This window comes from Doryrhamphus excisus, chromosome 5 (genome assembly GCF_030265055.1).
Source record: "Doryrhamphus excisus isolate RoL2022-K1 chromosome 5, RoL_Dexc_1.0, whole genome shotgun sequence".
NCBI classification, from domain to species: Eukaryota; Metazoa; Chordata; class Actinopteri; order Syngnathiformes; family Syngnathidae; genus Doryrhamphus; species Doryrhamphus excisus.
This window is the reverse complement of record NC_080470.1, coordinates 7,950,829-7,963,103: the sequence shown is the minus strand read 5'-3', so window position 1 is coordinate 7,963,103 and position 12,275 is coordinate 7,950,829. Positions and strand designations below refer to the sequence as shown.

The 12,275-nt window shown below is 39.5% G+C and overlaps 1 protein-coding gene across 2 annotated transcripts in view; it reads right to left on the bottom strand.

Annotated features, from left to right (window-relative positions):
- Positions 1-217: 217 nt before the first annotated feature.
- Positions 218-12,275, bottom strand: part of LOC131129440 (carboxyl-terminal PDZ ligand of neuronal nitric oxide synthase protein-like) — a 61,676-nt gene continuing 49,618 nt past the window's right edge. For both annotated transcript variants that reach the window (XM_058073011.1, XM_058073012.1), the window contains exons 11-13: positions 5,914-6,110; positions 5,721-5,842; positions 218-5,371 (exon numbers count right to left, since the gene is read on the bottom strand). In XM_058073011.1, the coding sequence (XP_057928994.1) occupies positions 4,753-5,371; positions 5,721-5,842; positions 5,914-6,110 (938 nt within the window). In that variant the 3' untranslated portion in view covers positions 218-4,752. The remainder of the gene's footprint in view (positions 5,372-5,720; positions 5,843-5,913; positions 6,111-12,275) is intronic.

Below are 12,275 nucleotides of genomic sequence, written 5' to 3'. Positions count from 1 at the left end.
TATTATTATTATTATTGTGTTCATTTATTCATTTCTGAAAATACACGATGTGAGGGAGCTCTTTGTTGCCCTCTGTGAACATGTGAACACCTAAGTTGATAGCTTTCGTCTTTTCACAACAAAATATCTCACTTCAATCCTTTGCACAAGGAGGCAGGTGAGGAGTTGCGTGACTAAGGATGGAGAACGAAACATACAAACACAAACTTACAGACATTTTAATTCAATCTATTTCAGATGTTTTCAAGCTGTACAGTCATTACAGGAGTTATAGATTTGAAAAATAAAAACTATCCATAATTGACAACTTTTGGACATTTTTTTTTAAGTAAATGTGCCGTGTTCAAATCCTTCATGCTTTAGCTTTCTTCATTTAATCGGAATTACAGAATCAGATCAGCATTTAAAAAGAAACAGAGAAAGCAGTATCTTCCTGTTCTTATCTGGACTAGAAGAAAATATTTGGATTTTTATATTCACACATAATGTAGAAAATACTTCTATTTGTATACAATGTACACCAATGTTGCATCATCATCAGTACGAACAAGGACTTAAAAAAAAAAAAACTATAAGAAGCCTTGCCACCAACACTTGCTACTGCAGTATATACTACGTATCTTTGGAAGGCATGTTTTGTTGTGCAAGAGTTTGGGATAGGTACTCTTCTTGTCTGAAAAATATTTTTAAAAAAATCTGTCAGTGCAGCAGCTCATGTCAATGTCCCACCGGTCGGTTCTTGCTGGGACTTTCTCACAATCTCTGATTTTTTTTTTCCTTCAAGTCGTACCTGCTTCTTAACTCGGTTTCCCCAACTCTTGCACAGCAAAACACGCCTTTCAATGAAGTATAGGTTGGTTATACGCTCAGAGTGCAGTTGCACATCCACATACAAAGGAGGCCCGTCACTGTATTGTTCACATACAGATCACAAAAAACAAACAAAAAATATATATAACATAGCCTAAGTGACGTAAAGGAAACATTTCGGAGTGGTTGTCATGTCATGTCATATCCCGAGATACAGTGTCTCCAAAATGTCAGGAAAGCCAGCTATTTCCTAAACACGTATTTTGTGCAAGTAAAAGGTCATTTTAACCCATTTAAGTAGGGATGTTCCGGTCGGCGAAACCTGATATCCTGATAATCCATGAGTGAAATAGTCTGGTGTTAATACCGATCACATACATGCAGTGTAAATGTTTAAATGTACTACTGGCTTTAAAAGGGGTCACTGAGGTTTTTTCTTGTGAGTGCTACTTTTATACAATAAAAATGGCGAAGAGCTACTCTACTATTTATTTTCATAGCTTATTTCAAGCAAAAAAAGCCAATGTGCTTGTTTTACCAAAATGTTTAGTATTTCGCAATGCATTTATTTCTAGTCTTCTCGCATTATTAACTAAAACTTGAATGAACAGCAGGTTTATCCACCTCTGCTGGGCCCCTTCCAGCCACATCCGCTGCCTACTGAACCGCAAATGCAGCAGACCCCCTCATTGGTGCCCTTGGCATCCCAGAGAGAAGACAAAATACTGGCACTCGTCCGTCAGCTTGGTACCACCGCTGAAATGAGTGCGCACAGCATATGCTTCAAGCGCGGTATGTTTAACCATAGCACTTACAGTCCAAGTTATGTGTAGGTTATGCCACTTCAGGTTTTTACCCTTAAAATTGCTATGGAAAGCCTGATCTGATGTATTTATCACAATAGCAACAATAGTCATAAGCCACTCAATAAATGTCACTGTTAAAATTATTTTGAATATTTTAGAAACAGTCGGAGCAGCCACTTAGCGTCGTGTTGCTTTTACTTTAATTAATATAAGCAGCTGTGTTTGTAGTTTTGCATGTGTGTCAGGTTTTAAGCGTCAGGTCAAAAGTTGTCTCCTCTCTGCCCTGCGTAATCTCAGCATGTGTGACTGAGTCCTTTGGGCACGTAAAGTTACAGCTTGAAAGTTGAAGAGGACTTTTGGGGACACGAGCAGCTCGCACGACAAAGAGACAAAGAAGGAGACAGAAATAGACTGGGAGAATAAAGTCAAACAAAGTGTCTTTTCTAGTTCATCTTGGCATTCCTTTCATTGAGCCGGCCACCACCATAACGACCGTTGGCTTGGTATCTTGTGGGGATTTTTGTTACTTTGGGAGATCACTGCGGTCACTTTTAGAGGCCATTTCAACACCTCACAGAAAACACTGTCATTTCCACGGCTTTGGAATACATGGATGTCTACTACACTGAAAAAGGGGCAAAGTATGACACAATCAAAAGGTACAATCTACACGAATGTACTTCTATGACTGGAATCCATGCTAACTGGATATTTTCCAGTGCAGCTATTTAGTAACAAGCTTGAACCCCTAAAAGCACAATGGTGTACTTGTAATGTATTTTGTAACATATGCAGAGATATAAACACATTCCAGCAGCAAGCTGAGGAAGCAAATCAACAAATAACCCTAAAGTGGGTCAGGATTTCAAAATAGATCCAAAGTTGACAAAGTTGTTGAAACTTAAGCTGTAAGTATACATCTTCAGCCAGAGCGACAACTTATATAACACCCAGAGATTAAAAACACTGTTGAAAACAATCAATGAACAGGCCTCGGTGGCGGTACAAGATCGAAGAAATACATTAAAGAATTGAAAAACAAGTCAGACAACTTGTAAAAAATAACCGAACCAAAACATACTAAGGCACACATTTGTCTTTGGTGTGTTGCTTTATGTTCTTGTTATCTCATTTCTGTAGAAATGTCATTGATCTATCTTTCCCCATTTGCTATAAAAGGACACAAAAAGCTGTCATGAATATAATGGTTTTATTGAATGTATCTGATATTAACTGTAATTGCATCCTGTATAACGAATCATTAAGAATATGCCCACTATTTCTGCTACACTGATCATTTGGTCATTTGACATCATGACCAAGTACGGGAAATCCAATAAAAATAGTTGCCATTTAAGTCCGCCGCCACCATGCACATTAATTAATGCGGGAGGCATCTTGAACGTCTTTTGTATTGCTTCTAACACAGACCAGCTGCAAAGCATGAAGCTCGACTATACTTATGGGACCAAATTACTACACGCAAATGAAACCTTATTAACTCATGTCAATCATGAGATCATGTCAACAGATAAATCACATGTGACAGGAAAGAGGAAGTGAGAGAGCGTGGAGGTTACACATTGTCGGGAAATTTTAACGCATACGCACATGCACACCCAAAGTTCAGTTCCAAATGTTCATTCATTCATTCATTCATTTTCTACCGCTTATCCTCTCAAGGGTCGCAGGGGTGCTGGAGCCTATCCCAGCTGTCTTCAGACGACAGACGAGAGGCGGGGCACACCCTGGATTGGTCGCCAGCCAATCACAGGGTACATATAGACAAACAACCATTCACATTCACATTCATACCTATGGACAATTTGGAGTTGCCAATTAACCTAGCATGTTTTTGGAATGTGGGAGGAAACCGGAGTACCCGGAGAAAACCCACGCACGGGGAGAACATGCAAACTCCACACAGAGATGGCAAAGGGTGGAATTGAACTCGGGTCTCCTAGCTGTGAGCCCTGCACGCTAACCACTCAACCGCCATGCAGCCTAATTCCAAATGTTAAAATTGTAAATAGTTCATTTGTAAATAGTTATTTCCATGTTGGGGTATAGTTGTTTATATATTTGAGCTGTCACAAAAGTAGTTATGAAAAGAAGGTTATGCTTGAAATGCTAGTTTTCTCCCTTTTCTAGTCCGGAACTGTTTTTTTTCCCTGAAACTTACCTATGATTACTAAAGAATTTTCCTGATGAAAGATGGGAGTCTAATCTTTCTTTTGGTAGGTACATGTTTATATAACCATAGAACACAATATTGATTCAAGTTAATTATGTACTGATTTCTAAAACTTGTGGCATCCAATCATCATGATTGTTATCACTGACGTGAATGTTTTGTGAGGTTAACATGGACGCAAAGTTAATCTGTCTCCGCAAGGATTTACTACAACTAACAAGTCTTTGACCATGTGTCAAATGATTCTAAAACCTTGATGTATTACATGTAAATGTTAAATCTATTCACTCGTATAGTGCTAAGTTCCTACACTAATGAAAGAATGATCTACAAGTTTGGTGTCACCTGTAGGTGTATTATCACCTACTGCCAGTCCTCTGCATCCATGGCTACTAATACAAGCTAATCCTTTTATACGGCTAAATGATTATTAGAGAAGCATTTGGCAATTGTGTTGCACAGCTGAAAACATTGTCAGCAATCCAAAACAGCCACAAAAAGTGCTGTCTTCAGGAACCGTCCATCTACTGAGCGATTATTCAGTGCAAGAGGAAACATAAAATCTCTTACTATGCTGTTAACTGCAGAGAGCAACACAAATTGTCTAACAAGGGCGAAAAAGGGAATTGGGGGCCCGGATGCACAAGACGACGAATATCTGAAATTATGTAGTGAGAGTCAAAGTGCCCCACAGTCAGATGGCACTAAATAGTCTTTGCCAAACACCACAGTCAGCACCATCAACAACGAATCAGGACGCTGGATTCACAGTGGTGTTAATTCAATGTATCATTGTTAGCAATTCATTTTTCCAACTATTTTGAAATGCAAAATTAAAAAAGCTAAAAGATCATATTTGGCCTATTTCCTGTAGCTTTACTTGAACTAGATTCTGAATGGGAATTAAGAGTGGTGTGAATCTTACTGAGATAACTGGAGTGATTATTCAAAGGACAGCAGGTCTGGGTGTGACTCTGTGTCGTCGACGCCCACTTCAAAGTCTTTCTTGCAGGGGCTGCCATTGGCCAACAAGATCTCCTCATCCAGGCTGATGCGACAGGGAGTTTTCCCTAAGCTGGGGGTGGAGGCCAGTCTGGAGTCCAGACCTGACGGCTTCTGCCAGACATCGCAGGTCTTGGCTCTCGGCTCCGGCAGAGGAGGATCTTTGTTGATGAGGTCTGGCACTGACAGGTGGAGCTGGTGTTCCTCTGCATCTCCTCCACTTGGTTCATCTCCACATATCACTGTATCTACCTTTCCATTGCTTTCCATTTCTGTCTCCCTGCCCGCAGATGTCTTATCAGCTTGATCACCAGTAGTGCTGATCTCTGCTGATGCGTCATCCAAATCACAATTCTGCACATCATCTTCGCTTCTCGGATCCTCCTTGGTGATAAGGGGTGTCTTGTCGGGTGAGGATGAGTCTGCGGTGTCCAGAGAGGATACCACAGGGTCAGAGGAGATCATCATGTCCTGGGTGGTCTTTAACGCTCGAGGGAGGCGCTTCTTTCCCGATGGCGGTGGTGGGTCCAACCGAGGAATGGAGTCAAAGGATATGTGACTGAATGTGAGGGAGTGGACAATGTTGGAGATAAGAAATGCAGAATTGTGAGCAGGGCTGACACAGAGAGAGAGAACAAGTATGCTGCTCTAATTGCTTGGGCAATCAACACAAAAACATGAACCAACAAACACCAATAATCGCTGCAGTGGTCACTTGTTGAAAAATCACCCTGGTGAGTTTCCAAGCCACCAAGAAAAAACAAACCTAAACATTTGTTTCCTGCTGTACACAGAAGCGCGCGGCTGCCAGTGCTGCAATGCGGGAATGTAAGAAAAAACCCAGAAGTTTGAAAATCACTGGATTAAAGTAATTGTTTCTATTATCACATCACCATGCATGTGTGTACCTGTTTGTAGAATCTTGGTTGATTTGGTCCATGCAACTCCACACAGCACCAACATTCTTGTTGACCTCAGTGACCCCGATGTCCCCATGACTGGACTCCTTCCTTCTCAACAGGTCATTGACCTAAAATGACGGAGTGAAGGATAAAATGACAACAGGCCCCACTTTTACTTCAACTGGAACTTACTGCTAACCTTTGCCCCAACAGCCTTTCCCAGATTAAAAGCATTTTTCAGCCTCTGTTGACCTCCAGAGGAAGGCGAGTCAGAGGAGCAGGCACCCATGTTAGTGTTATGGGATGCTGGAGATCGTCTTGCAGAGGGTTGGCCCTGCCTGTGGGTCTGAGGACTCTGTTGCTGGGCAACAGAATTCTCAAACATACTTTGATCAACTGCAGAGAGGAAGAGAGAATTGAACTGAGTGTATGGAGCAGATATACAAAGGTTGGCCAAATCCTCACTCAACAACACTGCATAACAACACTGCGTCTATGATGTCCTTTCACTATATTCGGATGCTGAGGCATTTCGACATGAAGCATTCACAACAAGTTGTAGTACATATACTGGACTGTTTGGAGCAGCATTTTGAAAGATGCAGATTCAAGCTGTCACACTCCACAGACAAGAAGACAACATCCAATAGATGGTTGAGTCCTTTAAAGAGCAAAATATCAGAATCATTGTGACGTGACTTGAATACAGTAGTGTAATGAAGTGTTTGCCCCATTTCTGATTTCTTTTTTTCATGTTTGCTATACTTAAATGTTTCAGATAATCAAACAAATGTAAATATTTGCACCCTTAGCATCAACAACTGCAATAAAGCATTAGCAATAACTTGCAATGAGTCTCTTACAGCAGTGTTTCACACAGGTACATGTCCCTTACTAATAAAACATTTAAAAACTGCATTGTGTCTTTAGTTGTGTTGTCATTGGCTATTTTTTTTTTAATGAACTGAAACATTTAAGTGTGACAAATGTGGATAAAAGAGAAAGAAATCAAGAAGGGTACAAACACTTTTTCACACCACTGTACATACAACATCTAAATGACATCCATTAGGCCATCCATTTTTGAATCTACAAACAATACATTCATGAGAGAATACATGCACTTCATGAAACCAGTGAAAATGAATAAGGAATGAACAACAGTAAAAAACAGTGAGGTGAAGCCCAGGTGGTTTTCAATCCACCCGAGATGGAAGACCTTACCTCATGAAGAGGAACATTTCTCGGAAAGCAGGTAATGAAACAAGGCAAAGCAATCAGAATTCAGAGCATTTTAAACTCTCAAGAGGTAAAGCACGTTGAACTATTTTTTGTTTAATCATAGGAATGCCTCTGATTCATGATGCACCGGGCCACAGGAGAGGGAACCTTAATGGCTTAGAGTGCAGTCTGGCAGTGGACACACATGTCTAAGTGATACATTGTCTTGGCCGGATAAAAGGAGGGAAAAACATCGTCATTTGGAATCAGAAGCAGCCTCAAAATCTGGCAGAGTAAGTAACCTTGAAGGCGACCTGCATGCACAAGCATTTTACTTGCATCCCCAGAGATCGACAAAAGCACATTAGCCAGAGGACCACAGGAAATGAGATGAAGCACGATGAATCAACCCGGTACAGACAGCATTTACGTATGGCAAAGGTCAAGGAGATAAGGAAACAAATATGAAAAAGGTGAAATAATTTATCGCATACATGCACATTTACAACAGTCATCAGATTGCAAACACAACACTTAATAGAATTTAACATTCATGCATACATTACTTCCTAGGTCAAACTTAATTTTTTTTCACATTTTTTTAGCACTGTACACTGTTGTGCTACAAATACTGTATATAAATCCTGAAAATTATGATTTTACTTTATCACATCAAATAATTGTATTTTGCAATACATGAAAAAAATAGCAGAAAGAAGAAACGTTCTTGGAACCCTGCAGCTTGTACAGTGATGCGGCTAATTTATGGCTAAAATAACTACAGTTCCCATGATGCTTAAGAGTGCAGCTTCAAGAACTAATGAAGTGGACGCTAATATCTTTCTTTGAAGTCTTATGCAATGATCGTGTTTTGATCTGACACATCATATCAGTACGTGTTTGATCAAGTGTAGAATTACTACAGCTTCTCTTTGGATTGCACAGATTTCCAACCATCCACTCTCGCCAATGGGTTTCGAACGGCTGGACTACTGCAGGATGAAGACAGCTCAAGCTAAAGGGCTAAATGTGTGACCATAGTGACATCCTGAATGACAACAAAAGAAAGAGAGACTGACAAAGTGTGTGATGAAGAAATTATGAGGCCGTTCAATCGTTCAGCTGAAGACGATTACTTTAGTGGTTTTACTTCCCAGGAGAAGGATGAGGATGCACTTTTCAGCATTTATTTAATCAGAAGTTTATAAAATGTGTCTCTGTAATGTAAAGGCGTGTGTGTGTATATGTATGTCTGATTGAGAGAGGAAAATATGCCTGTCTGTATCTGCTTCCGCCCAATCATGAGTGCCCTTCTTTTACACACCTCAATAGCAGAGTTGATTTGATCAGACACAGAATATCAAAACTCCAAATGAAGAGTAATGACAGTGTGGATGGTATTCATGGGGGTCATATTAGTATTTCTCTACCTCCAAACACAGCGTGAGTGAAGCAGATGCCAAATAGCTCAATTTTGGTCTCGTCTGACCGCATCCTATTCTCCCAAGCCTTCGCTCAATAATTCAAGCGTTCATTGGTAAACGTCAGACATGCCTGTACTGCACATATGCCTTCGTTTCATACTCGTATCCGGCAATAATGCATTATCCGTAACGGATACTCGTTTATAACGAGTGTCTGGCTCATCCCTAGTCGGAGTACATTTTTCTTGTTCGGGAAGTTTTAGCGGCAGAAGAACAATACTTTTACTATTTCAAAGTGTTAGCTTTCATGCTTGGCCAAGGTTTTCTTGTTTTTAACATTTACGACGTAAAGGTATGGAGCTGATATTGTTCCACATTACAACGTAATGTGGCAATGCCCTGCCTGATATAGAGCCATTACCATAGCAACACAGACTGTTTGGAATGGAATATTTTCCACTCTGTTTTAGATAAAACACTGCAATGTGCTTATCTACAAGAGACACAACACATTCAAAAGGACCTTTCACTTGGAAAAGGTACATCCTGTTGTTTTTATCTGCGCGTAAGCACACGTTTTTCATTTTCAAGTATGCTACTTTTTATTTATGACAGAAGTCATAAATGGAAGTCGAACAAAATTTCTCGTCGGAGTTCGATTGAATTTCGATAAACCTCCGCTGGCAACCAATCGCTTTCTCCAGCACTGGCATTGCGATTGCTTGTATCTCCCTTCTGTTTAAATTAAATTGCAAACTGTCCTTGAGACTTCGAGACTCACATTTCATTTCACCGCCGTTAGGATAAAAACATCTGATGGGACTTTGGCCCTGTAAGAGCACTGGTCCCAACACAACCCAGCGGCCAACACTACCCAGAAATCTTAAACGGTTGAAACAATATCAACACTGTAGTTTTCATCTTTCATATTTTCTCAGTTTCAAATGAATCATTCTTTTGTCCAACTATAAACTAAATGATGGCTTTAAACACTACAGTCTCTCATGGTAACTTTCTGCTACATTATCTTTGAGATTTAGTTTGATGAAACATGCCTTGCTGGCTGGGTAATTACATTTACTTTAGCAACATAATGCAGCAACAAAACAAGTTATTTGTCTTTTTTTTTTTCAAGTCGGCTGTTCAGCAATTATCTCCAGCAATTATTTCCTCAAAAACTTTATTGTAGACATCTTGTTACAATTTGAGTTCATTTCAGTGAGAATTGGCTGTGTAGTGAGATGACAAAATCATATCAAATTGTTTTGGGACACGCCGTCAATGACAAACAAAAATATACTTGACATCGGATGAATATGTACACTAGCTGCAAGGACAAAAACTTGAATAACCTGGCCAATGCAGTAAAAATCCTGTGAGGTGGTGTTCCCTCTGGATTTTAACTTATTAAGTCCCAAAGTGACTATCTGAAACATTTCGGAGTGGCTATGTGACTGTAATTTAACCAATTTACCAATTCTAATGCTGTAATACGGTGGCCAATATTACACTTCAACTGTATTTCTAGGATGAATTAATAAACGAGCTAAAATAAATATTGCTGCGACAGATACTGTATAAGTTGTTGAGCCTTAAAATTGCCATGGAAAACCTGACAGGATGTATTTGTCACAATAAGAAAAACTATTTTTAAAAAGGCACTCAATAAATGGTTCAGTTACTTTCAATGTGTTACTGTATATGCTCTTTTATTTTGTGGTATTAAGCACAAAAAAACTGTCAAGCTATTTTCAAAAGAGGAATACGTTTCAAATGAACGCCCAATGTCACATACTATGTTTGCAACATCACACATCTTGTCACATCTCATTAATTAGCAGTACTTTTGAAAAACCATCAGAAATGTGTTCTTTGTGTACTTGTTGCACTTGATCTGTGGTATATCACTCATCATTTTCCTTTAAGCACAAATAGGTCTGGCTTCTTCTTATGGAGTGCAGCTTCTATGAAATAATTACCTCATTTCACAGTGTTTTATTATCAGCAGTAAGTGCATGATTTAACAATTTAACTTGGAAGGGATATAAGCTAGAAGAGTTGCTGTTGAATCATTAGGGGTTTTTTTTCTTCTAATGGGAGTCATGTCCCATTTCACGAGTGGAATTAACCATATATCCACATATCCAAACCCATATGGTACAAGCACAGGGAGAACATGTAGAAAGGTAGAGCTGAAATAAAAATAATCTACCTGCGTCTCCACTGAAGTAGACATGCTAACACCATTTCCAATAATGTGAGTGAATTTTGTTTAAATGTAGCCTATGATTGACTGGCAACCAGTCCAGGTTGTACCCCGCCTCTTGCCCCAAGACCTTTCCAGAAATAGGGTTAGGTACTCCTACTAATCCAGAGTTGAAATGAAGTGTGATTACTTTTGACGAGACCGTCACACAGCATTTTATGGTTTATTAGTCATATATTTGCCGCCATCTGCTGAGTAAATAGGCTGTAATGTTGACTGATGACTCAATTAAGTTTTTTTTTTATTATGGCACACCTCTCTGGTATGTCAATGCAAAAGCATGGTCAAGAGTTGGTACTGTCACTCAGACAGCGTTCACACTGAAAAGGAGTACTGCACTTTTTTGGGAATTTTACCCATCATCCACAATCCTTATATGACATATATGTTATTCTCTTTCCGGTGCATTTTAAAGGGGACCTACTATACCTTTTCCACTTTTCTGACCTATAAATGAAATTAGAATGTTGTATTTTCGTGTTAAATGATGCCAAAGTTTCAGATAATGAGGTTTGCGCATTTGGAAGTGAGCCCTGAACCTATGGGCAATTTGGAGTCACCAATAAGGATAGTGGATGATAGGCAAAGTAAAAAAATAAAATAAATAACGGTAACCCTTGAGCTTGCTAGGAAAAAGCTAAGGAACAAAAATGTTTTTTCTTTGCTTCTACAAGGTCTACATGGATGATCTTGGTATCAAAGTAAAGAGGCTTTGATGAAAGACAGACAGATTTATAACAGGTATTCAATTTGAGTGACTCACTTGCCAGTTGTGTTGAAGGACTGAACAGTTTCGCAAAAAAAATCTAACTAAATCCAATTCTAATAATAAAATTATTCATTAATTAATTGTCTACCGCTTGTCCTCACGAGGGTCGCCTGCATGCTGGAGCCTATCCCAGCTGTCTTCAGACTGACCAGCCAATCACAGGGCACATATAGACAAACAACCATCCACACTCACATTCATACCTATGGACAATTTGGAGTCACCAATTAACCTAGCATGTTTTTGGAATGTGGGAGGAAACCGGAGTACCCGGTGAAAACCCACACATGCACGGGGAGAACATGCAGACTCCATACAGAGATGGCCGAGGGTGGAATCGAACTTGGGTCTCCTATCTGTGTATTGATATCTGGAAACCATGTGGTGTCCAATCATCACAACATATGTATTTCGGTGAGTGAAAGGTTTTATTTACCACTATTTTTATGAATGTAAAATTGTATAGTTATGGTTTTACATGTTTTTTTATGATGTGGTGATGATTGAACACTACAAAAAAAAAACAAGTTTTTTAGGGCACCTCATCCAAAGTTTGAATCCCTTGTCAGGAAGCTTGTAGAATGTGTTCCTATCAGCAGACAATCTACTGGAATCTACTTTCCTCTTAATGAGTACATTGCTGCAGTATGCATCAGTCTAATACTCAGCATTGGATGGGAAGTTTATTTATCTAATTAGCCAACATTCTGCCTTCTGTTCTCAGCTGTGCACACAAGGAAGTGTTTCTTAATCCACCTTTTCAGCACGTAGACTGTTTTTACCTCCTGTGTTTCCCAAGCCAAAACAAGCAACTGAAATGAACTTAGACTCTGTCTTTTTTCGTCAAATACAACATAGACGAAAAGTAGGGTTCACAAAAC